A 27,639-nucleotide genomic window follows, 5' to 3' on the forward strand; every position below is an offset into this window, starting at 1 on the left:
ATAGCTTAATAAAAGCATCCTTAAATACAGGCAGTAACAGGTTAATTGCATCTTAAGTGTAGCATCTGCTAGGGTCTGAGACAGATGGGGCTGGTATAACTAAGGGGGTTACCAGAAAATCTCTGAACCTTAGGCATAAGGGAATAGAGGCTTCAGACTTTTTTAGAATCTCACACTTAAAAGTTAAAGGAGAAAAGTGTGGTGGAACTAAATGTCCTTATTCTTAATTTGCACAGGAAGTGGGAATAAGTGATTCTGAAAATGACTTTAAGAATAAAACTACCTCTTAATGGGAGCCTTATATGTAGTGTCTTGCTAAATGCTTTTAACTAAGGAATTGTAGATGCTAATCTTGTTCCATGTAGGTTTTGGATGAGGCTGATAGGATGCTAGATATGGGATTTGAACCTCAAATAATGAAGATCTTAATAGACATACGACCTGACAGACAAACAGTCATGACCAGGTATGTGATTTTTTTTTTTTTTTCTCAACAGCTTAGAATTTGGGGTGGTGTGCAAGTATATATTATTTATAGGGATAAACAAAGTAATATAATATTAGTAGTTTAATAGAAGGCTTTTACTAATCAAATCAGAGATTCAAAGGGTTAGAAGGGACTTAAAGGGTTCTCTAATCCAGCCTCTTGCTGAGATGTAGGCTTTACGGTTCTTAAGTCATCCATTTGGTTTTTGAAATCCAGAGGTTAACAAAGTAACCTGTTTTTAGCAGCATTTGGCTGAGCTGCCAATTGGGCAGCAGCTCTGACAAGGCTGAGCCTTGGGAGCTGGAATGAAAGGGTGAGTGATGTATGGGTCCAGGAACATTCAGCCATGGTGGACTCATGTTGTGGCGGGGAAGACTGGAAAAAAATTCTTTTCTGCTTTCCCAGACTAAGGTGTTTATCTTATTTAAAGTTGTGTAGTATGCAAGCGAATGCTGTAATTGGGTAAATCTTTTGTCAAGGTGTGTCCTTTCCTAGCATATATAGGGGGAAAAATTAACTCAAGTAGGGTAGGCTGTCAATTTCTAAATTAGTATTTGAGCTGCTGTTACTTCTTTTTGAGAAGAATTAAGTAATGGTCTAAGTAATTTTATCAGTTCTTTGATTTTTGAGTTACTGGTCATATTTTAAACTCATCTTGGACTTGTATGTCTTAGAGAGAGAGATGTCTCCTGTCTTAAAAGACAACTAAGGTTAAGTATTTATATTATATCCAATTTGTAACCTAGCTGTGGGTAGTTGACCATAAAGTGACACTGACATGCCGCAGGAACTTTGTGAAGTTTCAGGGAGCACTAATCGTCTGATATTATGGCCAGTCTCCCTAAGTGGAATAGTACAATGTTTCACTCGTCATTCCTCCCACATAGTGTCTGAGGGCCCCTGGAAGAGTGTTTTTGCGATTAGTCCATCAGCATACGGATATTCAGCCCTAAATCACTTCAGAATTACTCCATTCCATGTAGCAGCCTTCTTGGGGTCTAGTTTTCTATGGCTCGATAAACTTTGCTGAAATGCTAACCCAGTGAGATTGAGGTGTTGCTTGTAGGTTGAAGTAAATGCTCAAAGTCAATGGTAGAGTGGCTAGCTTCAGCATTAGCTTCTGGGGGCAAGTAGCATGCAAGAAAATATGGTCATTGTTGAGGACAGTGTGTATATTCTGAATGTAAATAAAATTTACATTGTTTGTGCCCAAAAGCTTGGAATTAAAGAATTTTTTTTGGTCTAATAAAAGATATCATCTCTACTACGAGTCCTGATTGCCTTTTCCTCTAGACCAATGTGGCTACAACCTGGATACCTGACACATGGAATATATCAAATTTTAGCCAATTTTTAAAAAATGAAATCTTCATATTTTCCCAAGCAAGAAGCAGCTGAACCTGAGACCTGAGATCCTCCTCCTGCCTTTGTTTCAAGGTAATTTGCATCATCACAGATCCTCACAGGAAGTTAGAAGCTCCATACCAGGTATAAACTGACTGCCAGAGGAGTTTTCCATCTGTTGACTCCTCTGTGAAATCCTCTGAAATATGAACTTTCATTTCTACCCAGGAGAACTTTTACAGTCTTCTCCAATGTGCCTGAAAGCTTGCAATTAAAATTTTACTTCCCCAAAAATCTTGTTGGTCTAATAAAAGATATCATCTCTACTACGAGTCCTGATTTGCCTTTTCCTCTAGACCAATACAGCTACAACCTGGATACCTGACTGAATGTAAATAGTCATTTATCCTATTTTCTCACATACTACATGCCAAATAAGATGCACCTTGGTTTTGGCATGATTTTTCAAGAGTTATGGATCCATAGACCAGGAACAAAACCTTATCTTTATCTCACAGACCCTCCCTTCCCTGCTCAGGCAAAAGCCACAATTAACCTTTTCACAGCTGAATTGACTGAGCAGACAAGATCTGCTGACAAAAACTGAAACTGTAGCTGCTGCTGAAGATAGGACTCCATGGGTGGATCTAGGGTTTTGAAAAAAGCAAAAAACATTCTGTAGGGCTGTGAAATAAGAGACGACAAAAGTAGCTAACAGCAAAAATGCTGAAGAAAGAATAGCTTGATTACTGCTGCTTACAAACGAGGAAGAATCGGTCAGGAATGTAGTAGTGGATGACATCTTGGGCAGCAGCAACCACAAAAGATGGAGTTCAGGATCATGAGGGAAGGAAGGAAGGAAAGCAGCAGAGTATGGACCCTGGAATTCAGAAGTATAGGCTTTGATTCACTCAAGGAACTGGTGGGCAGGATCCCTTGGGAGGCCAGTCTGGGGGGCGAAGGAGTCCAGGAGGCCTAGGTGTACTTTAAAGAAACCTTACTGAGGGTTCAGGAACAAAACATTCTGATGTGTAGGAAGGCTAGAAAGTATGGCAGAAGACCAATTTGGCTTAGCAAGGAACTCTTCAGTGAGCTAAAACACAAAAAGGAAGCTTATAAGAAGGCGGAACTTGGACAAAAAAACTAAAGAGGAGTATAAAAGTTGTTTGTGCATGCAGGGATGAAATCAAGAAGGCCAAAGAACACTTGGAGTTGCAGCTGTCAAGGGATGTGAAGGGAGTTGACTGATGTGATTGCAGAGACATTGGCCATCATCTTTGAAAACTCATGGCAATCGGGAGAAGTTCCAGATGATTGAAAAAGGGCAAATTTAGTGCCCATCTTTAAGAAGGGGAAGAAGTAGGATCCAGACTGGTCAAGCCTTACCTCAGTCCCTGGAAAAATCATAGAGCAGGTCCTCAGAGAATCCATTTCTAAGCACGTGGAAGAGAAGGTGATTATATACAGTCAGCATGAATTCACCAAGGGCAAGTCTTGCTTGACCAACCCAGTTGCCTTCTATGACGAGATGACTGGCTCTATGGATGCAGGTAAAGCAGTGGATGTGATATACCTTGATTTTAGCAAGGCTTTTAATACGGTCTCCCACAACCTTCTTGCAAGCAAGCTAAGAAAGTACGAGTTGGATGAATGGTCTGTAAGGTGGATAGAAAACTGGCTTGATCATTGGGTTCAAATGATAGTAGTCATTGGGTCAATGTCTAATTGGCAGCTGGTATCAAGTGGAGTGCCCCAGGGGTTGGTCGTGGAGCCAGTTTTGTTCAATATCTTCAATCACCTGGAAGATGGAGGGAGAACACCCCCAGAAAGTTTGCAGATGACATCAAGCTGGGAGTAAGTAGTGGATACGCTGAGGGTAGGACTAGGATTTAGAGAGACCTCAACAAATTGGAGGATTGGACCAAAAAAAATCTCATGAGGTTCAATAAGGGCAAGTGCAAAGTTACATGTACCAGTACAGTCTGGGGACTGACTAGTTAAGCAGCAGCTCTGCAAAAAAGGACCCTGGGGGTTACAGTGGACACTAAACTGAATACGAGCCAACAGTGTGCCCTTGTTGCCAAGAAGGCTAACAGCATACTGGGCTTCATTAGTAGGAGCATTGTCAACAGATTAAGGGAAGTGTTTCTTCCCCTGTTTGGCACTAGTACTGTGTCCAGTTTTGGGCACCTGCTACAGAAAGGATGTGGACAAATTGGGGAGTCCAGTGGAAGGCAGCAAAAATGGTTTGGGGCTGGGGCATGTCTTGAGAGACTGAGGGAGCTGTACTTATTTCGCCTGGGGAAGAGAAGACTGTGGGGGGGGGAATGGGGGGATTTAATAGCAGCCTTCGACTACCTGAAGGGTGGTTCCAAAGAGGATGGAGCTAAACTGTTCTCAGTGGTGGCAGATGACAAAACAAAGAGTAATGGTTTCAAATTACTGGAAGGGAAGTTTAGATTAGCTATCAAGATAAACTTTCTTATAAGGAGGGTAGTAAAGTACTGGAACAGGTTACCCAGAGAGATTATAGAATCTCCATCCTTGGAGTTTGTAAGATCTAGCTAGACAAATCCTTGGTTGGCATGATCTAGTTGGGGATGGTCTTGCTTTGAGCAGGGGGTTAGACTACATGACATCCTGAGGTCTCTTCCAGCCCTCATTTTCTTTTCTGCTGGAGTATCAAGACCATTAAAAAGGAGAGAGTGTCATTAACACCTGCAGAGTGAAGAGTGATCAGCAGGAATGGGAAAAATAATGAATATGAAGTCAGTTGACTCCCTCAACTCTGCCTGAATAGAAATGTCATGCTGTTGTTTTTTTGGGTAATATGGTTGACTTTAAACTTTGGGTGGAGCAGGAATAAAAGTGGGGTATGTTGCTTGAGCCCCCCCAACTGCTGCTCTGACCCAGTAGACTGTACTCAACCTCTATGTGGCTGCTGGAGGGAAAAGATGAAAAAGAAAAAAAAAGCATTGTGCAGTGTCTCTGTGCCTCTATTCTGGGCAGATAAATCAGTTTCCCTGCTTAAAACATAGACCCCAATTTTGGAAGGCTAAATTTTTGGGGAAAGATGCATGTGAGTAAATACAGTCTTTTGACATGCTGTCTTGCCAGTCATTCTTATTGTTTACCTTCTTTTGATTTCTCCATGAGTTCTCTAACCAAAAGTTCTTCAGATGAATAAAACCTTAAAGTAGGGGTTCCTATATCCGAAAATCATCCTAGAAATCCTTTTAGCGTATGTACAGCCATTCGGGGAGGTTATATTGGGTTCAAAATGGCCATGTAAGTCAGAATGGGAGTGGGGTAAGCATGGGCTTTGAGGAGGGTTGGGAAGATCGGGGGAGGCAAGTGGGGTCCATGGGAGGTCTCGGGGGAATCAGGGAGGTTGGTGGAGTCCGGGAGAGTTTGCGGGGGCTAGCAGGGTCTGCTGGGGGCCTTGGGAGGATTGATGTGGGGTTAATAGGATTGGAGAGGCTTTTGGATCCTGCCAATCCACTTCTGGACATCCCCAGCTCCTCTGACCCACCCCCACCCCTGAAGCTGCTGACCTGCCCCTAATGCTAGAAACCATTCCCAGGGTCAGCCTTACTAGTGTCTGCTGGTCCTAGGAGCCTGATTGAAGTAAATTGGGGTGGAGGGGTGCAAAAATCAGGGGGGCTGGCAGCTCTTAAGGGGGGGGGATTTGGAGGGATAAGAGGTCTCTCTCCCCCAGAGACCAGGGGCTATTTTTCACCCCTTGAACCTCCCACCTCTAAATGAACCAAACCTGCCTTCCCTGATCCCACCCACTCTTCCCCCAACCCCAGCTTACTTCCATTGGCTCCTGGTACCATCGAATGCCAGTAAAACTGGCACCTAGGGCATTTTGCACGTTAAAGGAATATGGTGGGACATTGTCCATCTGAGGTTGGGAGGAGGGGTCAAGGGACTAAAAGTAGCCCAATGTGAAAGCAGGGGTAGGAAATTTGCAACCCCAGAGATGGGGCCGGCAGCTGAGCTTTCCCAGCTACAGGGCTGTGCTGAGAGCTGTATAGATGTTCGGTTACATTCTTGCTGGACCCAATCTAAGTTAGACTGCCTCTGAGATCCAGCTAACTTATGGTAGGTTGGGTATTTTTTTAGACCACTCTCACCTTCCTGAATTTCTGTACGTTTTGTACTTAGATTCACCTAACTAGGGATATAAGTATTAAGTCCTCACCTGGGCAAACTAATTTAGATCGGGTGGCCATTTTTGTTGCAGTTTAACCTCACCAAACGTATGTATCTAGCTCTGGAATTGGAGAGCTTTCAGTAGCTTTCTTATGGAGAGTTTATATATATGTACAGCTATTTGTAATTTGTCACTGTTTTTCAAATTAACGTTGAAACCCAGAATAACTTGTGGGTATAGATAGCTGTTTTTTCTCTTGTCACAGGTCATATTTAGCCACATTTCAGGAGATGCCCACAACTGTCCCCTTTCTCCTCCAAGGCTGAGGACTTTGACAGGGGTGTGCCAGTGTTCCTGCTGGGGCCTAAGCTGGAGGTTCTTGGCTAGAGGGTCTTACCCGTCTGATCAGGGTCAGACTGATCACTATATTGAGGGTCAGGAAGGAATTTCACCCCATGGTTAGATTGGTCTGGACTATGGTACGGGGGTTCTTGCCTTCCTCTGTAGCAGGGGGGCCATGACCCTCTACTTGGAAACATATATTAACAACATTTCACAGAAGTAGGACATTGACTGCCATGGTTCCCCTGCTTTACCTATGTCCTATGGCAAGTTACGGTGTTAGGTGTGTGTTGTGTCAAGGTTGATGGTAGCCTTACGTAGAATTTAGATTATGGTTTGGATAGGGATGATCCTGCCTTAGGCAGGGGGTTGGACTAGATACCCTCTGGAGGTCTCTTCTAGCCCTACTTCTCTGTGATTCTATGAACATTCCATAACATAAGTTTGACCATTAGGAAAGAAAAGGCACTAAAATGCTTATCATGCTTCTGTTGGCATATTACAGAAGTTATGTACACATTCATGACGACCATTGTTGGTGTAAGAGCTGTGCCAATATATTCATAGATTCATAGATTGTAAGGCTGGAAGGGACCTCGGAAGATCATCAGGTTCAGCCCCCCTGCACCAAACAAGAAAGGCAACTGGGGTCAAGTGACCCCAGCAAGGTGACCATCCAGTCTCCTCTTGAAGGTCTTCAGGGTAGGCAATTGCACCACCTCTGGAGGGAGCTTATTACACAGTCTGGACATCCTATCTGTGAAGAAGTTTTTTCTAATGTTGAGCCTGAAATGGTCTTCCAGGATGACCAGGTCTTCCTGGTTTTTCCCAAGGGTGCCCTGGTGAACAGTTGTTCACTGAGTCTTTGACGTATGCCCCTGATGTAGCAGTAAGCTGCTACCAAGTCCCCGCTCAGCCTTCTCTTTTTCAGGCTGAAGAGTCCCAGGTCCTTCAGCCTTTGCTTATATGGCTTGTCATGCAAGTTTCTGATCATACGGGTGGCCCTTCTCTGGACTGTCTCGAGCTTTTCCATGACTTTGTTGAAGTGAGGTGCCCTTTCTTATATATGATAAGAAAGAAAATGATAAAGGAAAGGGATGAGAAAAATGTACTGGAAGAGTGTTTTTCCTCTTCTTCCCACCAGTGCTACTTGGCCAGATGGTGTTCGTCGCCTTGCAAAATCCTATTTGAAAGATCCCATGATTGTATATGTTGGAACTCTTGATTTGACGGTAGGTTATTTTTACATAGTAATTCTTAATACCAAATTATTCTTCATTTCATAAAACTTATTGTTCAAAAATACCTAGATAATACTTTAAATATATAACTTTATCTGGACTTTTACAAAATGCCCAGGGTCTAGGTAGAAAATAGTGGAATTTTTCACTGAGGAATAGCTCTCCTGTAAAGCTCAGAATATATTTTATGACCTGTAAACAGTGAAGGATTTTGAATGAACACTGCATATCAGCTTTCTTAGGACAATACCCTTGAACCTGCAATGGGCAGCCTGCCCTTGCCCCATGCACGTGCCCTACATGCCCTCCCTGGGGCTGCATGCAGCAGGAGGAGCCAGCCTTCCCCCCCACCCCCGGCTACCTGAAGCTCTGTCCTGTGCCCCACCTCACCCCAGCTGGGCAATGCCTGCCCCTGCCCTAGCCCCACTTCCTCACTGCGGGGGCCTCAATCTGCCCTGCTCCCCTATGCCCTTTCCCTCCCTCACGCAGCTTTCTCCCCACATACTTACCAGCTGGACACTGCTCTCCAGGCTGCCAGGCTGTGTTCCTGGTCATGTGCATGCTGCGGCTACACGCATGCATACGGAATTTATCGGTGACATTATTGGCCACATCAGGCAAAAAAAGCCAATTGCTGAAAATGTCAATTTTCCTTTTAGCAGTACTGATACGATATAGACTGATGTATTGGTGCACCTGTAGTTCAAATACTATCTTCATAAATATTAAGTGACTGCTCTTTGTCCCAAACGAAAAGCAAAATATGTACTTCCTCTCCTTTATTTAAAATTTCTGCTGAATGCCTGTTCAAAAGAATCCCGTTAATTTCTGGTGTCTGAAGCATTAATTACCCATTATCTAGCTAAGATTCTCTGGCAGCTTCTGTAATGCAGTTGTCTTTTTTTTAACTGGCTGATGTGCAGTGATACCATATTACACTGGGATGCCATGGCAGCTGCCCTTTATAACTTCATTTTTCATCTAATGATAAACTTCCTTTTAAAACATCTTCATTGCTATCTTAAATCAAAAACTTTAGAATTTTTTTGGTGTAAAATTTTCCAAGCTCACAGTGCATATGCTGATTTACCTTTACTTTGGCTTGTATAAACCTCATGATGAGGTTCACTTTCTGTAGTTCTGCATAGACAAGGATTTCATTTTTCAGTTATTTTGGATAAGACTTGGTTCTATTCATTATTATATTCCACTGTTTCATGACATCCTCAGGATATTTTTCAGCCCACTACTATGGTTCTCTAGATCAAGCAACTTCTTTTACAAGAGCCTTCCTTCCTTGGAAAGTTAACCTCTGCAACAGTGTTGCCAGATAGAGAAGTAATCAGATATCAGTTCTACAAAAAGTAATTAGCCTATTGCCTTTGTATTTGGCTTCTTCTAAGATTCTTTTTTTGATTCCTAGTTTATGATGGTATGAAGACACCTATGCCAAACACCATAGAATACAGATGTTCAGATAGGTTATTTTAGGGTAGCCTCCAACTATGTTGGAAGAAAGTTTTCTTTGCAAAGTTCTTGAACAAAACCAATGAACAAGCAATTCAGTATTGTTAGACTTTTGGTACTTCTTCCCCTTGAAATTTGTCAAAAGGAAAACTTTTTATTCAGAAGTATGTGGAAACAGTTCTAAATGAGAATAAACTCTTTTACCCTCTTTCCTACTAAGAAGGTAAGTAGGCTTCTTAATATATTAATCTAGTAGGCTTTGTAATATATTAATCTATACCGAGGAGAGCAAAATACAGCCTACAGGCTGGGTCTGGCCTACCAATTGATTGTATCCAGCCCAAGACTGCCCCTGTGGTGCTCTGCATGAGGCTGAGACCTACCTGTTCCTTCCCAGAACAGCCTGCACCCCACACACCAGCCCTCACCTACCCTATGCCCACAAACAGCACTGCCCCAGCCAGTGTACACAGCTTCTCAGCAGGGCTGCTCTTGCTGCTGCTGCAGCTACCCAAGTACTGCTCCGCTACTTCTGCCTCTAGCAGCTCCTCCTCTTGCCCCTGCTGTGCTACTCCAGGTGGTGGGGAAGCTGCAGCCAGGCAGCGGAAGGTGGCCAGAGGAGTGCAGCAGGATCAGAATGAGGAGGAAGAGAAGCTGCTGGAGGTGGGCTAGCCAAGCAGTACCCAGGCAGCAGTGGGACCAGCCCCTTTGGGAAGCTTGTGTGAATGCTGGCTAGGGTGGTGCTATTGGCAAGTGCAGGGCAGATGCAGGTGGGAGCACACTGCAGGCTGCAGTGAGCAGGGTATGGCCCCATGCCGAGCAACAGGGGTTTGGTGGAGGGAGTAAGAGAAGGAGCTTGACCACATCTGCACCACACTGCCTGGGTGACCTCTGCCACACATACCTCCTGCCCCCCACCTCCCTTCCTACCCCTAGCTGACTCCTTGGACCTAGTGTGTGGGCAGCCCCCAACATATGCGCACTCAGCCTGTCCACGCTCCATAGCTACGCACACTTTTCACACATGTGCATACATGCCCCCCCCACACACGCACACTATACAAGATCAAGGCTTTATTTTGAGCTATTATACAGTCACATTATATACACACAAAAAATCAGGACAAAAATTATTTTCTAAAATAAAATATAGTAGAAGTTTGATTTTTAGTATATGATTTGTTTTTTATCTGTAATTTGTTAAAATGATATCTTCTGAAAGATTTTGTTTGGCCCTTGACAGCTTACCAAAACCAAAGTGGCCCGCCAATTGAAATAATTACCCATCCCTGATCTATACCCTCTGAAAGATACTGTTAACTTGATTCTTCCTAGATCTGTTCAGAGAAAAATACCATTTTATCTTTTTGGTGTTTCTCAAAGCTGATTCATAGGAAAGGGGGTTTAAATATCTCACAGTGACATTTACTATCATTGCATCAACTCCAAATTAAATAAAGTTATACCAGTTTTGAAATGTGTGGTCTGAAATACTGTAATATAGTGTTGTCCAACTGGGTGCTTACAGGCTACATTCAGCTCACAAGGGTTTATGTTGCAATCTTCAAGCTCCTATCTGGCTCCTGCTCCACTTCTTGCTCTGGCTGCTACAACAGCTGGGGTGGCACACTGCGGTGACAGGGGTGTCTACAGCCCAGGGCCAGTGGCTTACTGTTGCATAGTCCATTGAGCATTCAGCCCTCACTGGTATGGTTCAAAGGGTGTGTAGGCCTGGCTCTTTGGAAGTTGGGACAACCCTGTTGTAGTATAAGAATAAGTTAAGTTGACTTGAACATCTTTAATCATATTTGTTTTCACTTAACCCTCCTTTTGCACATTTCACAGGCAGTAAATACAGTGGAACAGCAAGTTGTTGTTATCCCAGAAGAAGAAAAGAGGGCTTTTACCCGGTACTTCATTGATACTATGAAGCCTACAGATAAAGTCATCATCTTTGTTGGAAGGAAACTTACGTATGTAATCAGTTATGTAATACTACTTTTATATATTTTTCTACCAAAATTATACTTAGACCATACTTACTAAGCATGGCAATTATATTCAATCAATGTAATGTTATAGTTGCTTATTACATTTTCTTCATTATACATAAGCATTATGTTTATGCAAGGTTTTTTTGTATTTTAAAACTGACTTTAAGGTTCTTTGAGTTTTGTCCACGTTGGACATATTTGTGTAGTTCTGTGATTTTTTGGATAGGGCTGCTTTTGTTACGGCAATAATTTCCTTACACTTGCAAAAAGTCAAAAACTTCAGATCAACTTTTTATCATCATCTTTAAAAGAGCATTTTCATGTATCAGAGGTCATATTAGTTTCTAAATAAGACACCATAAAGGAAAGTAAACCTCAGAAGAAATTTTATTTCCACAGATACTAACCTGGAGACCTTCATATGTCAAAGAAGTTTGAAGACTTAAAGAATTCTGTTCCATACGGAAATTCTTCTTCTTCCTGACTTGCAAGCATTTGCACTCGGATATGTTCACCAAAGAGCTTTAGTTCCCCAGTTTAATGAGACATCATTTTTCCCCAAGTTTGATAGTTACTAGTTCTGGTAGGAGGTGTTTCCTTTTGATTGCAACATGGCTAATTGCATGTTCTTGACCAAGTTTCTTCTAAATTATTTGAGGTCTGGGGAAGATGTCTTGTCCTCCTTAATTTTCACAGACATTCAGACGATCAGCAATATAATACTAGAGCCTCAATTTTGTGACCATCATTCCTGATTTTTGTATTGGACCCCCAGCAGATCTTACATTTAAGACATGATTAACAAGTAACCAAGCCAGTTGTTCATACAATTAATGGCATGATAAAACGGTAAATAAGCCAGTTTATTCCTCAAATTATGCGGAATAATTTTGTGTTTGGTTTCCATCCTGTCTTAAGTTGAAAGTGTGGCATGTCTTAAGCTGCAGCCTGATGCATGGTTGGGCTCTGATACCAGCCCCAAGTACAGTCCCAAGGCTGGAACTCACAATCAGCTGATTTGCTGGTCTCAGCTGTGGACCACACTAGAGGCTTGAACTAGCTTTGGTGCAGTCCCAGGACTGAGACAAGCAATCATCTAATTGGCATTCCCAGCCCTGGGATCACACCAGTTCACCTGGCACCTGACTTTATATTTGGACTGTTCTGTTTCCTCTGCCTGAGCAAGCTGTAATGGTGCAGTTGGGATCTAATCCGCAGTCCCAAAATTGTGCTTCCTGCCATGCACATTTGGCGTGACAGGAGGTGTGCTTCTTGGGATAGGGGAAAAGATTTGTTCCATTACGTGAATGTATGCCAGAGACATCAGAGGTGCAGAAATTTCACTTATATATTAAACTAGACACACTAGACAAATTACACCGGTTTTTGCGACAAAGCATGTAAAACTCAGATTCTATATCTTGAAATAAATTTGCTGAAATCTGAGGTTTCTAAGTCTAAATGGAATAATTTCTTTATAAAAATTAAGGCATTTTATAGAGAAATGTATTTTATTGATTTTTATTTAGAAATAAAATGCAACTGATGACTAGAAACTTACTTTGTAGTAAAGATGCAGATAGGAGAGTTGGTAGTGAAGTGAACCAAAAGGGTGTGGAAAGTTTAAAATTGGCAGCTGTTCACCTACTGTTTTGCATGAGACTTGCAACTTTTTTAGCATGCTAGAGAAAGTGTTTCATATTTCTTATGATCAATATTTTGTAAATGAATAGTCAAAGCGACTGTGGTCAACTTGCTCTAAAAGATCTGGTAATAGGAAAGAAACATTTTTGAAGCCAGGAAAATATAGTGATAAATCCATAAAAATAAACAAATTCTAACAAGCAAATTGGCTGAAGTGTCTCATAAATTAAATGACAAAAATACTTTCTAGTTGCTGTTCTGTCTAAAATAGAGAATTCTTAATCCTTAGTTTATTAGGATTTGTTTTCTTTTAGTATGTTGCAACAATTTGATTTATGTATAAAAATATCACTTTACATATTTTTTTTTTTAAATTCCCAAAACTAAAGGCTAGTTGGGGGTCGGGGGGGGAGGACAGGCCAAGGGGAATTTAGGTTCCTAATTTGCACCGTAGGCAGAATTCAGTTGAATGATCTACAAAACCTCTGCCAAAATGTACAACTTGGATGCCATGGACACCTCTAACATTTTTCTGACCAAAACTGACTCAGATGCCTAACTATCAGGTACTGCATCTGTCCAGAATGATTTCTTGCTTAGCTGAGCCAAAACAGTTAAGTACTTGAATTCTACCTCAAGTCATTTGGCCTGTTTGTGAATCCCTACAAGTAAATCCATGTAGAGGCTTGATTATAAGTAGACAAACATGGAATATTTCTAACACCCATTGATAAACATTGAGTTTAGCATTCTACTGTACCTGAATTACCATACAAAAAGGAATGAGAAAGTGTTCAGGAGAGAGGCACCCTGACCCCATGGCAGTGCTTGCCTTTTGTCTAATAGCTATTTTAATGTAAAAGGCACAAACAACCAGGAGCAGGGACACACCCCAGGACTTCTTCCCTTCCTCTTGCTGGAGCACCTTCATTGGACTACAGTTACGGTCTCTTGCTTGTTCTTGCTGGCTCCCTGACTTGCATTCCTTTCTGCTCATTGGCTCAGTTATAAGAGGGAAGGGTGTAGTTCCTTTTATCTCTGCTTAGCTTACAGCCTGATGGCTTGGTCACGTTCTTCCAGGCAGTGGGAAATGTTGGTTAAAATTTCTGGATCTTCAGCTTCTTGGGTGAGTGCTGCAAGTACTAGGGCAGTGGTTCTCAACCATTTTAGACTCAAGATACCCCTCATGAAATTCAGAGCACCTTTCCATAACTTTTATAAACTGAGCAGCACCCCATTTCAAAAACTTAACTTTTCTACTGCAGTGCTTACCTCCTTGCAGAGGAGAGGTGCCAGGCAGTAGTGGCAAAGGAACAGCCAAGCAGGGATGAACCTGAGCCTGTGTTTATCTGTTTATCACGTCACATCTTATGGCACCTTTCGAAGGATCTAATGGCACCCTGATGGAAAATCACTGCACCTAGGGTATTATGCAAAGAATGAACAGCAGCACTACCGTCCTGTGAATTACTGTTCTGTACACAAATCAAGGTTGATGTTTGGGGCACAACTGCGTACCTCTTCTCAGCTATATGGAAGTACAATCAAGATGTTATACGTATCATCCATGAATGGATTTTAGCCTCGTAAGTCACAAAAGGCCTTCTTTGTTCTTGAGACATGGATTTTGATGTTAGTGGCCTATAACAGTCAGTGGCCACTTTTCACAAAGTAGTTGTGTGTACATTCAGTGACAGACAATCCTTGACTCACCCCATGACACTGTTTTTGAAACAGAACTTGCTGTCAGGAAAGAGTTAAAACTATTATCCAGTTTCATGTGTGTTCAGTATACCATCAGGAGTGTAGCCTTTCCTCTTCACTGGTAATCTTGTAGTCCACTCATCTGCTGCATAACAAGTAACTCTGATAGCTTCTTCTGCTATGACTTTAAGCATAATACTGTATTTCTTGAATTGCTCAAAAAACCCATTGGAACACTTCAAATCCAGCAGTCTTATCTCCTTAGCCAGTGTCACTGTCACTTCTCATTGCAGCAGCCTATTTCTTGGAAGGTGAGATGAACAACATTGTTTAAACTACTTCAGTAGTACTTCCTACTAATCTGCATAGGTGGTGGTTTTTAGTCATTTGCAAATTCATGTTAAAATACTGGGAACATAAATGCATAGTAATCCTCAAGCTAAAATGTAAAAAAGCTTTTTACAATATGTGCTTGAGGAACATTGCACAAAATCTCTTTGTTTATATGCTGTTCCAAATGAGCATTTTCACCCAGTAAAGCCTCATGGAAGTTATTACATGCATACCAAAAGTAGAAAATTAAATAGGTTTGGGATTTTTAGCTTGCTTTTGAGCTGTTCAAAGATGCAGAATCTGTGAAATTCAAAAATAAAGATAAGCAATTAAGGACAGTATTGTGGTTAGTTCTCGAGTTTGAGAGTGAAATTCTGGACTTTTTTCCTCATTTTCTATGCTTACCAAGTAAGTATACTTTCTTCTGTATTGCAGAGGTATTGTAAAAAAATTAATTTAATATTTTGGAGGTTTTAAAATGCTACTGTGGTACAGACAATGCAGATAACTACAGTCACTCACTAATTAGGTTTCAGAGTTGTAGGCACTGTGAAGTGAATTAGCGTTCTGGCATTGACATTCTAAAGAGCTCACCTAACGTTTTTCAGTGCTCATTCCCAGTACTGTTACAATGAATACCTTCTTAGCTTGGCTAAAAGTCTATTATATGTTATAGTTGCATGAAGGATATGAATGCTTATTTGTTAGAGGTTTGTTCTTCTCATATAAAAGAACATAAAGGTCCCTCTCTAAATTATTTAATCTTAGTCTATTAAGATAATTTTTGTTTCTTGCAGTATGGTGCAACAATTTGCCTTATATGTAAAAGTATCACTTTCCACAAAGATTTCAAAAAATTCCAAAAACTAAAGATCAGTTACAAAAAAAGACTTAAGGATGCATACACACATACCAAGTCAACTTAAAATATGCAACTTAACTAAGTCGACTTAATTTAAGTTGCATTAGAACGTACACATACGTGTGCAGCTCCTTGACATAGTGGCAGCCATCTTGTGAGCTATATCGACTTAACTAATGCAACTCAAGATAATACACCTTGGAGGTTAAGGAGAGATTAAAACACATTAATCTCCCCCTAACCGTGGAGGTGTATTATCTTGCACCACATTTAAGTTGACTCTGCTTCACATATGTGTGCATGCTCTGACAGTTAATTCAACTTCAATTTAAATCAGCTTAACTTTCAGGAAGTTAATACATGTTTGCACACCATAAATTCCTGCCCAGAAAAGCATTTTATCTTTGTACTCTTCTGTGAAATATAAAACATTATAACCAGGAGAAAATACGACTCTACATGCTGCTTGCTACCAAAAACTCCGAGGTAAACAGAGTATTCCACATTTTCTCTGAGCCTAATCTGCATAAAATGAACTTTTCCAAACAGGAGATTTTATCACACCTACAACTCGCCTATGAAATACAAACTTTCATTTCTGCCTAGGATAACTTTTACAATCTTTCTCCTATGCCTGAAGAAGGGTGCTTGTGCCTGAAAGCTTGCAAATAAAGAATTTTTTTTGCAGACATCTAGTTGGTCTAATAAAAGATATCGCCTCTGCCACAAGTTGTGATTTCGTAACTTCAATTTAGGCAGAATTTAGGTGAATGATCCACAAAATCCCTGCCAAAACATGCACCTTAGATGCCATGGACACATAATATTTTTCTGACAGAAACTGACTCAGATGCCTAAAGATGAGGTACTGCACATATCCAGAACCATTTCTAGCTTAGCTGAGCAAAACTAAGTTTGGCGGGCCCAAGGAGGATTACTCTGCGCTGGTCTGGTCCTGCAGGGACCAAACCAGGAAAGCCAAGGCTGCAACTGAACTCCAACTAGCTTCAGGCATCAAGGACAACAAAAAGTCCTTTTTCAGATATGTGGGGAGCCGGAGGAAAAGCAAGGCCAGCGTTGCACCCCTGCTAAACCAGATGGGGCAACTGACAACTGACGCCCAGGAAAAAGCCAACCTATTAAATAGGTACTTTGCATCAGTCTTTCATCAGTCACACGGGATGCCCATGCCTGCTATGGGACAGGGAAATCTCGGTGAGGGGGATCCCCTACCCTCCATCAATGCTGACCTCGTGAAGGAACACCTTGAGAAGCTGGATACCTTCAAGTCAGCTGGCCCTGACAATCTGCACCCCAGGGTACTCAAGGAGCTGGCGAGCGTCATAGCCCAGCCCCTGTCACGGATCTTTGAAAACTCCTGGCGCTCTGGTGTAGTGCCAGAAGACTGGAAGAAGGCCAATGCGGTGCCGATCTTCAAGAAAGGGAGGAGAGTGGATCCGGCTAACTACAGGCCCATTAGCCTGACTTCTATCCTGGGGAAGATCTTAGAAAAGTTTATTAAGGAGGCCATCCTTGATGGACTGGCCCAGGCTAACATTCTAAGGGACAGCCAGCACGGGTTTGTTGCGGGTAGGTCTTGTTTGACCAATCTCATTTCCTTCTATGACCAGGTGACCTATCACCTAGACAAGGGAGAAGAGATTGATGTCATATATCTTGAATTCAGAAAAGCTTTTGATCTGGTATCCCATGATCACCTCTTGGCCAAACTGGCCAGTTGTGGCCTTGGCTCCACCACGATCCTCTGGCTGGGAAATTGGCTCCGTGGTCAGACCCAGAGGGTTGTGATTGATGGCAGTCACTCATCGTGGTGCCCTGTGACCAGTGGGGTCCCTCAAGGCTCTGTCCTGGGACCCATACTGTTCAACATCTTCATTAACGATGTGGACATTGGAGTCAGGAGCGGACTGGCCAAGTTCGCCGATGACACCAAACTTTGGGGCAAAGCATCCACGCCAGAAGATAGGCGGGTGATCCAGGCTGACCTGGACAAGCTCAGCAAATGGGCAGACGAGAACCTGATGGTGTTTAACACCGAAAAATGCAAGGTTCTCCACCTTGGGAGGAAAAACCTGCAGCATCCTTATAGGCTCGGCAGTGCTACGTTGGTTAGCACTACAGAAGAAAAAGACTTGGGGGTCATCATTGACCACAAGACGAACATGAGTCTGCAATGCAATGCTGCAGCTAGTAAAGCAACCAAAATGCTGGCGTGCATCCATAGATGCTTCTCGAGCAAATCCCGGGACGTCATTCTCCCCTTGTACTTGGCCTTGGTGAGGCCGCAGCTGGAGTACTGCGTCCAGTTTTGGGCTCCACAATTCAAAAAGGATGTGGAGAAGCTTGAGAGAGTCCAGAGGAGAGCCACGCGCATGATCAGAGGTCAGGAAAACAGATCTTACGATGACAGGCTGAGAGCCATGGGACTCTATTGCCTGGAAAAGCGCAGGCTCAGGGGTGATCTGATGGCCACCTATAAGTTTATCAGGGGTGACCACCAGGATCTGGGGGAACGTCTGTTCACCAGAGCGCCCCAAGGGATGACGAGGTTGAATGGTCACAAACTCCTGCAAGACCGTTTCAGGCTGGACATAAGGAAGAATTTCTTTACTGTCCGAGCCCCCAAGGTGTGGAACAGTCTGCCAGCGGAGGTGGTTCAAGCACCTACATTGAACACCTTCAAGAGTAAATTGGATGCTTATCTTGCTGGGATCCTATGACCCCAGCTGACTTCCTGCCCTTTGGGCAGGGGGCTGGACTCGATGATCTCCCAAGGTCCCTTCCAGCCCTAATGTCTATGAAATCTATGAAAACATTTACTGGCATAATGAGTGCATTCTTAGCTTGCATAAAAGCCTATTTTAGTTATGTGTCAAGACATGAATGCTTATTTGTTAGAAGTTTGTTCCTTTCATATATAAAAACTACTTAAAGGTACCTTTCTAAGGTACCTTAGAAACTTTTCTAAGTTTCTTCAACTATTTATTTGTATTTTATTCTAGAGCTGATGACTTATCAAGTGACTTCAGTCTTCAGGGAATACCTGTTCAGTCTCTTCATGGCAACAGAGAACAGTGTGATCGAGAACAAGCTTTGGATGACTTCAAGAAAGGTGTGTTTGTATTTTAATACAATTCTGCAGCATCAACCATTTTTAATGTGTACTGTATAAAATTTAATATCTACTCAGTATTTGTTGGTTTTTATAATATTTTAGAGTGAAAAAATAAAGGTTCAGTGTTAAGCATGAACAAACAATACCCTGGTAGACATTATGTTTATGGCTCAATAGACTAGCAAACTAGTTGTAAAGATGTTCCAACATAATGTAGAATATCTTTGTGGCTGCTTTGTGGTTTGCTTTCAATATCTTATATTGAATATGTGGTAAGTGTCTCTGGTATGGCAAGACTTGGGCTTTGGGAGTTCACCAGAAAAATGAGTGAGATCCCAATCACAAAGCTAGGGCGAATTTGGGGAGGTTAAATTGAGTTAAAAATGGCCGCCTGATTTAAAGTAAGTTAGGATTGGAGGGGTGGGGGGGCATTGGAGTCTGCGGGGGGATAGTGGGGTCTGTGACAGGGTTGAGGGTATCAGAGAGGCAAGTGGGATCTGTGGGGGGTTCATGGGGCTAGCATCATTCAACAGGAGGGTTTGGTAGGATCAGGGGGAGTTTGGCAGGATGAGAGGGCTCTTCCCTTTCTTCTCCGCCCCCACCCCCAACCAGGGGCTATTTTTACCCCTGAAACAAACAACCATCCATCTCCCACAGCAAACCAACACCCCTTCCCCAATCCTGCCCACCACCCTCCACTCCAACTTGCTTCCTCAGCTACTGGCACTAGCAAATGTGGGTCACACCACTACTGGGAGCAGCATGTGGGCTGAGGGGGAAGGGGGAGGAGCTAGGGGCCTAAAAATACCCTGGTGCCAGGGTGGGGGTAGGAAATTTAGCCATGTAAGTGACTTCTGCTGTTAAATAGGTGTTTTAAATTCTATTCCTGTGCATTTCCCCTGGTCTAGGGGGACTTGCACACTGAGACCATGGATTTGCACTGCCAGGTACCTGTTCTCATCTTTTGAGGCATTGACTCCCCTCCCCTGCCCAACACAGCTGTCCCAGTGCCTGTGGAGGCCACTGGATGTAGGGGGTTCAATGCGTGTGGCAGTGTCTTGGTCAAAGCTTCCCGTCTGTGTGCCTTTCCTTGAGGAAACACAGCCTTGCCCCTTGTCTTGGGTGTTTCCACTTCTTTTGGATGGATTCTGCTAATTATCCGCAGCTCTCCACAGCATTGACCTTCAGCTGCAGTTCTCCCCACAAATGATTTTTACCTGGGGGCAGTGGATGGGGTTTCAAAGAGCTCTGCCCTAATTAGCTCCCCCAGGTGCTAGATGTAAGCTCATGTATAGTCCACCATTCCCTAGGGGAACGGTATAGGCAGTGAATAGAGATGGTATTTGTTATGGGGCGGGGGGAAATGCCAGTTTGCTTGGTAGTCTTCAGAGCTGTTTTTGGCTCCAGCCGACTTGGATGCTTAACAACGGCAATTTATCTTTTGTGCATGTGAGGGATTCCTAAGAGTTGTCTGGCTTTGTGCAGCTCCATATGTGCAAGGTGCTGCTGGGTATGCTACAAAGAGCTGGCAGCATGCATTTTAGGAAAAGCTCTGAAGGGGCAGCACTTTCACATCCACCCTGTGGGCAGTTAGACATTCAAAAAAAAAAAAAAAAAAGTCTAGGCTAAGGGTGTCAAGTGTATGGCCTGTGGGCTGGATCCAGCTTGTCGAGCTGCTGTGTCTTGTCCAGTGGGGATGATGCCAGGGGGAAGTGGCCTGCTTTAGAACCTGGGGCTCTTGGGCCCTGGTGAGCATGGCAGTCAGTGGCAGAGCAAGTGAAGGTTGATCAAGCCCCAATCAGCCTGCGGCTGTTTCTCAGATTGTTATTACCATGGCTGCAACTCCTTGGCCAGCAGTCACATACCCCATGCCAGAGCTGGTGTTGCCGCTACAGCACAGGGCACACAACAGTGGCATCTGGGACTGCTGTTGTCCTGTGCCCCAGGCTGGAGCTGGAGCTGCTGTTGCTGTGTGCCTTGAACTGTATCTGGCCCCTAAGTAGTCTTGCAGTCTAGATCTAGTCTGGGGCCCAAGGTGAGTTTGACACTCCCCTGCCCCCTGGCAGGACCTAGTCTAGATCAGTGTTTTCCAACCAGTGTGCCACGGCATGATGGTGTGCCATCAGAAACTTACAGGTGTGCCATGGAATTTTGCCGTGGCAGTGAACTCATAAGTATAGGGATGGAGGAATGCCTTAACAGATGTGCCACAGAAGGTTTTTGTGAATGTAAGTGTGCCTTGAACTGAAGAAGGTTGGGAAACACTGGTCTAGACACATGTAGACATTCCTTCTAGATATGTACTGTATGGAATAACAGAACATCACCCTTTTCCTTGCCTCATTTCCGCATCTTAAAAATGGGGATAGTGGTACTTTCTTATTTCCGGAGTTATGAGAATAAAAACAATATATCATTGGTAGTAGGTAGTTTTTAAGTAGGTAGCTTTTAAGTATTTAAAAAGATTGTTTTATACAATAAAGTCTTAAATTAGTGCATGTTTTCTTTGTTTTGTGAATTACGGGACTATTTTTGCATTTACTTTTGCATTTACTTCAGGAAAAGTCAGAATACTGATAGCTACAGATCTAGCATCTCGTGGACTTGATGTACATGATGTTACTCACGTTTTTAATTATGATTTCCCACGGAACATTGAAGAGTATGTTCACAGAGTAGGTCGTACTGGACGAGCAGGGTAAGTGCTTAAGAAAATAAGTGATCTCACTTCATTTTAAAATGTCATAACTGCTCCTTGGAATATTAGTGTTTTCTCTCTCTAGAGTTAAGACAAGAAGTAATGTAAGATTTTAGTGTTGATACAATGCAAGTAGAAACTGCTCCTATGGTAAGATGTGTGTAACAGTGAATTTCAAATAGAATCGTTCTGGGTTTTGGTGTTATGTGTTATGAAATCAACTATGGTACCTCGCTTTTCTTTTCTTTTTTTTTCTTTTTTTTCTTTTTTTTTTTAAGACCAGCCAATATTTGGGTTTTCTGGCAATTGCCTACTTGTGGGGAATACTTGAAAATAGGTTTAAGCAATTGTAATATCCTAACTTAGAAAAGTTTACAATACAGATGTTCTAGAACAGGGGTGTCAAATTAATAAGGCCTCACTGGCTAGATGAGTAACATAGGTCCAGTCTGTGAGCCAGATCAGGGCTGGTCAGATGTAGGTGGTGTGTGCAGCACTTGGAGCCAATCTGTCACATGCTGCATGTCACATGTGAGTCCAGTCTGAGGCCCCCAAGTAACACCACAGGCCTGTGCAGGCTGTATCTTTGACAGCCCTGTTCTAAAATAATACTTAGTCGTTTAGTATGTTTTTCCCCTATTTCCTTTATAAATTACAAATTACTATATAAAATTCTCCATCAGTTGGCTTTTTCAAATTTGTCCAGAGGCACACTTTAGATTCCAAATTTTTATTTTACAACTGTAGTGTAGCTTGCTGGTGTTCAGAGTCTGTAAACACTAGATTGCAGAAGGGGATACTGTTACACTTTAAAAAAAATGTACATTTTTCATTTCAAATTTTAAAAGATTTGGTTTTTGATAATGACAAATTTAGGCCTTAATAACACAGATTATTTAAATTATTTTAAATTAAATGTTTTAAGAATTCATGGAATCATGGAAAAGTAGGGCTGAAAGGGACCTCTGGAAGACATCTAATCTAACCCTCTGCTTGAGGTAGGATCATCCCTATCCAAACCATCCTAGAAAAATCCTCATCTAACCTCTTACTAAAACTGCCTGGTCAACCTTGTTGCTCAACCATGTAACACCCTAACCTGTTACCAGTAAAGTAGGGGGACAGTGGCAGCAAGTGTCCTGCTGCTGTAAGTTTATACAGCAAAAATACATTTGCTGCTGATGGTTTTAAGAAAGTTGCACTGTTGAAATAGTGGCATTCATTGGCTAAACACCTGCATCCATGGTTTAAAATGCTAAGCCCCAGGTCTTGGCAGAAAAGGCCTCTTCTACAAGCAAAGAGTATTTTATTTGTTTCAGTTTATTCAGCTAGTTTAGTTCTGTGAATTTTTCATATGGACTTGAGAAATAATTGGAAATTTAGGCTGGGGGAGTAGAAAAGCTTATTTTCTTCTAAGCCATGAATCAAAAGAAGGCAAAAATGGAAGATGTCTAATACAGGCATACCTCAGAGATATTGCGGGTTCGGTTCCAGACCACCACAATAAAGTGAATATCGCAATAAAGTGAGTCACACGAATTTTTGGTTTCCCAGTGCATATAAAAGTTATGTTTACACTATACTGTAGTCTATTAAGTGTGCTATAGCATTATGTCTAAAAAAACAATGTACATACCTTAATTAAAAAATACTTTACTGCTAAAAAATGCGAAGTGAGCAAATGCTGTTGGAAAAATGGCGCCGATATACTTGCTTGATGCAGGGTTGTCACAAACCTTCAATTTGTAAAAAACGCAATATCTGCGAAGCGCAATAAAGCGAAGCGCAATAAAATGAGGTATGCCTGTAGTTCAAATACTGAAAAACATGGTGATAGGAAACATTTGGTTCAGTTAACTAAGACTAGATTGTGCTTCCTTTTAATTAAACCTTAAATGCAAAAATATTCTGGTAAGTAAAAGATAATGTATTTAGAACTTTTAAAGTAATTTTATTTAACTTTTAAAATGCTGGTTTTATACATCCTAGTTGAATTGGTTTCCATTTAGTTCTAAATACTTTATTGATATGAATTTATCAATATTTAATGGTTAACATCCAATAAGAATTAATGTATGTTTATTTTTTTAAAAGAAAATAAAAAGTATAAATGCAAAATAGGATTTTAAATGATTATTTTAGATTAAGGTTTTCTGCTTGTTGATTTTAAATTCATCCTACCATACTGTGGCATTTGGTCTTCTTGTAGTATTTGTAAATGTTTGCAAGTAGGATTTCACACTTAGCTATAACAGTGTGTCCTGCTTAAAGTTTAGGTGCCATTGAATGACTTCTTTCCACAATGAATAGTTATTCTATGAAATTCTGCCTACCTAATATATAAAAGCATGGTTCTGCAGTATAAAGAAATCTGCCCGCTGTTCTTCATAAAATCATAGGAATTTAAGGGTTGAAAGGGACCTTGAAAGATCAAGTCCAACCCCCCTGCTCTTACTTCACGTAAAAATTGACAGGGTAAGAATTAGGTGTCATACTAAAAAGCAAGATGGATTTTGAAAAGTTAATTGGCATTTCTCACAGTGTTTGGTTGTATACACATTCTGCTGTCCAGGCATGTGGTCCTGGTACTCAAGTTCAAAGACTTCTTGTGTTAGCAGTATCTAGAAAGTGTGTGCACTGCCCTGTTTCTCATGTCCAGTCTGGTAGCTCATAAAGGAAGACGCATGCTTCCTGCTTATTGTTTCCCCTTGATCACCTTGGGCTTGTGGTGGAACCTCTGTCGTTCTTGCAGACTGCCAGGTTTGGGCTTTACAGACATCTTTATGTTTCTGCTTGTTTTTTCTTGGCAAGAAGAAAATCCTGTCTTTTGCCATGCTTTCAATAGGATGTGGTCAGTTACCAGGCTCTCCTAGCTCAATATGACTTAAATGTGAATGAGAACTTAGCTTCCTTCACAGACAAGTTTCCATTTGACTCTTGGAGCTATTTCTGACTCTTGGAGCTATTTCAAGGACTGATGTAGGCAACCATGAATGTGGCAGCAGCATCTCACTTGTTGGCTACAGCAGTAGTAATGCAAAAAATCTTACTAGGTCCAGGAAGTAAGAGAACTTGACGAAAGACCTCCTTGTTGAGGCAATAGAATTTTCAAACCAAACAACTGTTAAGGTTTTTTATATGCAGACCTCCTTCCTAGCCTGCTGGCTCGTTCTCCAACTTACTTATGCCACTGGCACCACTGAGAAAAAGAAACACTGCTCTTACAGAAGCCTATGAACTCATTGTTTCAGCGACAGATAGGCCTTTTGATAAGACTCTTAGGAGATGTGATTTATCTCTTGGGATTTCCAGTTTCCCCTCTCTCCACCTTTCAGGAGCTATTTGATCCATTTTATTTATTTGTGGGTTCAAACTACCACAAACCAGTGCATTCTAAACCCCATCACAGCTGTCTACACCTTCCAGTTCAGTTCACTACCAACTCCCAACTCTTCTTAAAAACCTTAAAATGTCAACAAGCTTTTCTGCTGATTTGAGGGTCCAGAGACAGTTCTTCTGCAGCACTGCAGGAAAGGGTTCTCCAGTTCTTTCTTCTTGATACTGAAAATTAAAGAATACTAAAACTTAACTTAAGTTCAGCTTACTCATCCACAAGGTAAAGTTCTAGGTAGAGATGATGGTCACCATAATTCTTTTCTTGGAACCAGAAGACTGGTTTATATTTCTTGAACTTCAGAACACATTTCTGCATCACCGTCCTCCCTCCACATAGAAAGTGTCTGAGTTCCACGTTGGACCAAGACTCTTACCAACACAACATCCTGCCTTTGGACTTTCAGTAGCCTCAAGGGTCTTCAGAGTGGTCCATTCTGTAGTACTGGTACACATATGAAGAAACAATATTGCAATATGCTTACTCATAGATAAGTGATTGCTGAAGGTAGGTTGTCTCAGGAGGTAGTGGAGAACATTAGATCTATTCTGTACATATTTCAGACATTGGTACTTGGATGTAAATGCGTGAAAGTATTGGGTGGCATTCCCTTGACTCCCTTTCTACCAGGACTTCCCCATACTCAGATTCTATAGTCTGACTGACCACATTATACAGATGGAAGCCAACTTGTTGACAGTCAGAGCCAGCATGTCCCTCAGTGTCTTGGTCCTGAATACAGTATAACCTCATAAAAACTTCTTTCAGAATTCCAGAATTCTCAAGAGTCCGGCACTTTTTAAAAATACAATACACTGCATTATCACATTAAAAATAGCTTCCCAATAATCCAGAAATTTCTCTGAAAGTTTAGCGCTTCTCTGACTGCCATTGTTTCTGTTCGTCAGCCTAGAGCTATTGTTTCAAACAATACTTAGTCATGTATATAGTGTAATAGCAAAGAAACGTGTCCTAAGGCTATGCACTTATGTTTCAAAAATCTGGAATTTTCAAATTTCTGGCAGGTACCAAGTCCCAAAGATCCCGGATTTATGTGGTTATACTGTATTGCAATATGTCATACGAGTGATTCTCAACCAGGGTTCTGAGAGTACTGTGGGGTCCCACAAGGACCTTTGAAGGATGTCACTGAGGATTCAGGCATGAAAAAATAAGCTGATAAACTCAGGCTCACTCATGTCTGGTTATTCCCCTGCCCTCACTGATTAGTCTGTCTTAAAAGAAGAAAGCATTATAATAAATCATTTTTTAAATAGCTTTTGTGAATTGAGCAGCACCCTATGGAGGGTGCCTTTAGTCTAATAAAGTTGAGAACCACTGTGTTAGACTATGCCATAGGATCATAGGACTGGGTGGGACATCAAAGGTTAACTTTTTGTATGAATGTAGAAATATTTTTCCTTAAGTACATGCTTGGCTGGTTGAGGTTGACATCTGCTCCAGAGAGGCATCCCTTGGACAGGAGGTCACAATTCCTTTCTTGTTCTGGTTCTCCTTGGCATAGTGAAAAGATCTGGCCAGCACTAGTAGGAAAATCCTTTTAGTCTTCTGCCTGCTGTCCATTGTGATTGTGGCAGATTTCTCTGCTAGAACTGGGAGGTGTTACCAGATTTGCCCATCACTTTGGGGTGTGCTGATTTATTAGGGATAGATACATTTCTAGGGTCTTTGTAAGTCTGTCAGTGTGCTGCTTGTGTTACTTGTGTTTCTGTATGGAGCTGTATCTCTCTCTGTTCCACAAGTCCTCACCCCCAGTGGAGCTATCTTCCAGGACTCAGTTTCAGAGGGGCTGGGCTCCTCCAACCACCAAATCAGTCAAACTCACACACTTACACTAACGTGACACGCCTGACCTGGCTTGGTTGATCAGCATATACAGGCTGACACCCTTATATGCCACGAATCAATCAATTAAGGTAACAATAAAATGCAGTCAGACACAAGCACACAGGTGAACAGAATACCTCTGAATCCGGCTGGGTGTCCAGCTGACACCTCATGGGCCAGCATTCAGTTTATTAGGGCACATCTGAGCCAAACTGGGTCAATCAGCCTGTACAAGCTGATACCCTTATGGGTCTCAAACTTGGCACATCCTAATTTTTTGCCCTAACTATCCTAATAGTGGTAGCCTCTTGATGAGCAGACCCCACAATATTGCTGGGCTTCACAGGGATCTTTGGCTTAGGTAAAAGAAGCATTGCTGCAGAGCAAGTGGAGAAAGGGAAGTAGAGAAGGAAAAATATACCCTGTTACCACCAGTTTGACTATAAAAGTTATTTATTGCTAAGTATATGAAATGTATAATGGTACTAGTAGTAATAGACGTGCAAGGGAAAACAAAACAATTACAATATTACCCTGGTTTAATTGATTATTTAGGGAAACCTAGCTCAAGCTTAACTAATAAAATTAATTTTTGACAGGAACCAAGGGCAGAGAAATATTAATTTTATAAATTTTTTAGGGGTCCCACGGACCAGATAGAGTGGCCTCATGGGCCGGATGTGGCCCACCCCTGCCTTAAGTTCTTATGCCGAGTAGTCATCTGCATCAAGAAATCAAGCTTCTGGTATTCCTCTCAAAACTCCACATTTGGAGTAAAGGCATTTCTATGTAGCGCAGATATCAGGAGGATTCTGCCTATTAGGAATCAGACCTTTCCAGTTGTCACCAGGTTTATATATTGCCATATTAGAGAAATCAAAAGGTACAGCAGTCCTGCCCAGAGATTTGACTGGATATAAAATTGTAAAGATGGAGCGCCCTCTGGTGGTTAGAACAAACTCCGCCAGAGCTCAGACCTGTGGCCT

The 27,639-nt window shown here is 42.0% G+C and overlaps 1 protein-coding gene across 1 annotated transcript in view; it reads left to right on the top strand.

Annotated features, from left to right (window-relative positions):
• Window positions 1-27,639, top strand: part of DDX43 (DEAD-box helicase 43) — a 53,382-nt gene that overhangs the window by 18,975 nt on the left and 6,768 nt on the right. The window contains exons 10-14 of the mRNA XM_090034952.1: window positions 366-466; window positions 7,477-7,564; window positions 10,886-11,013; window positions 18,601-18,710; window positions 21,273-21,411. Of these exons, the coding sequence (XP_089891078.1) occupies window positions 366-466; window positions 7,477-7,564; window positions 10,886-11,013; window positions 18,601-18,710; window positions 21,273-21,411 (566 nt within the window). The remainder of the gene's footprint in view (window positions 1-365; window positions 467-7,476; window positions 7,565-10,885; window positions 11,014-18,600; window positions 18,711-21,272; window positions 21,412-27,639) is intronic.

Source organism: Crocodylus siamensis, chromosome 1 (assembly GCF_052110815.1).
Source record: "Crocodylus siamensis isolate JL-2025a chromosome 1, ASM5211081v1, whole genome shotgun sequence".
In the NCBI taxonomy this organism is placed as follows: domain Eukaryota; kingdom Metazoa; phylum Chordata; order Crocodylia; family Crocodylidae; genus Crocodylus; species Crocodylus siamensis.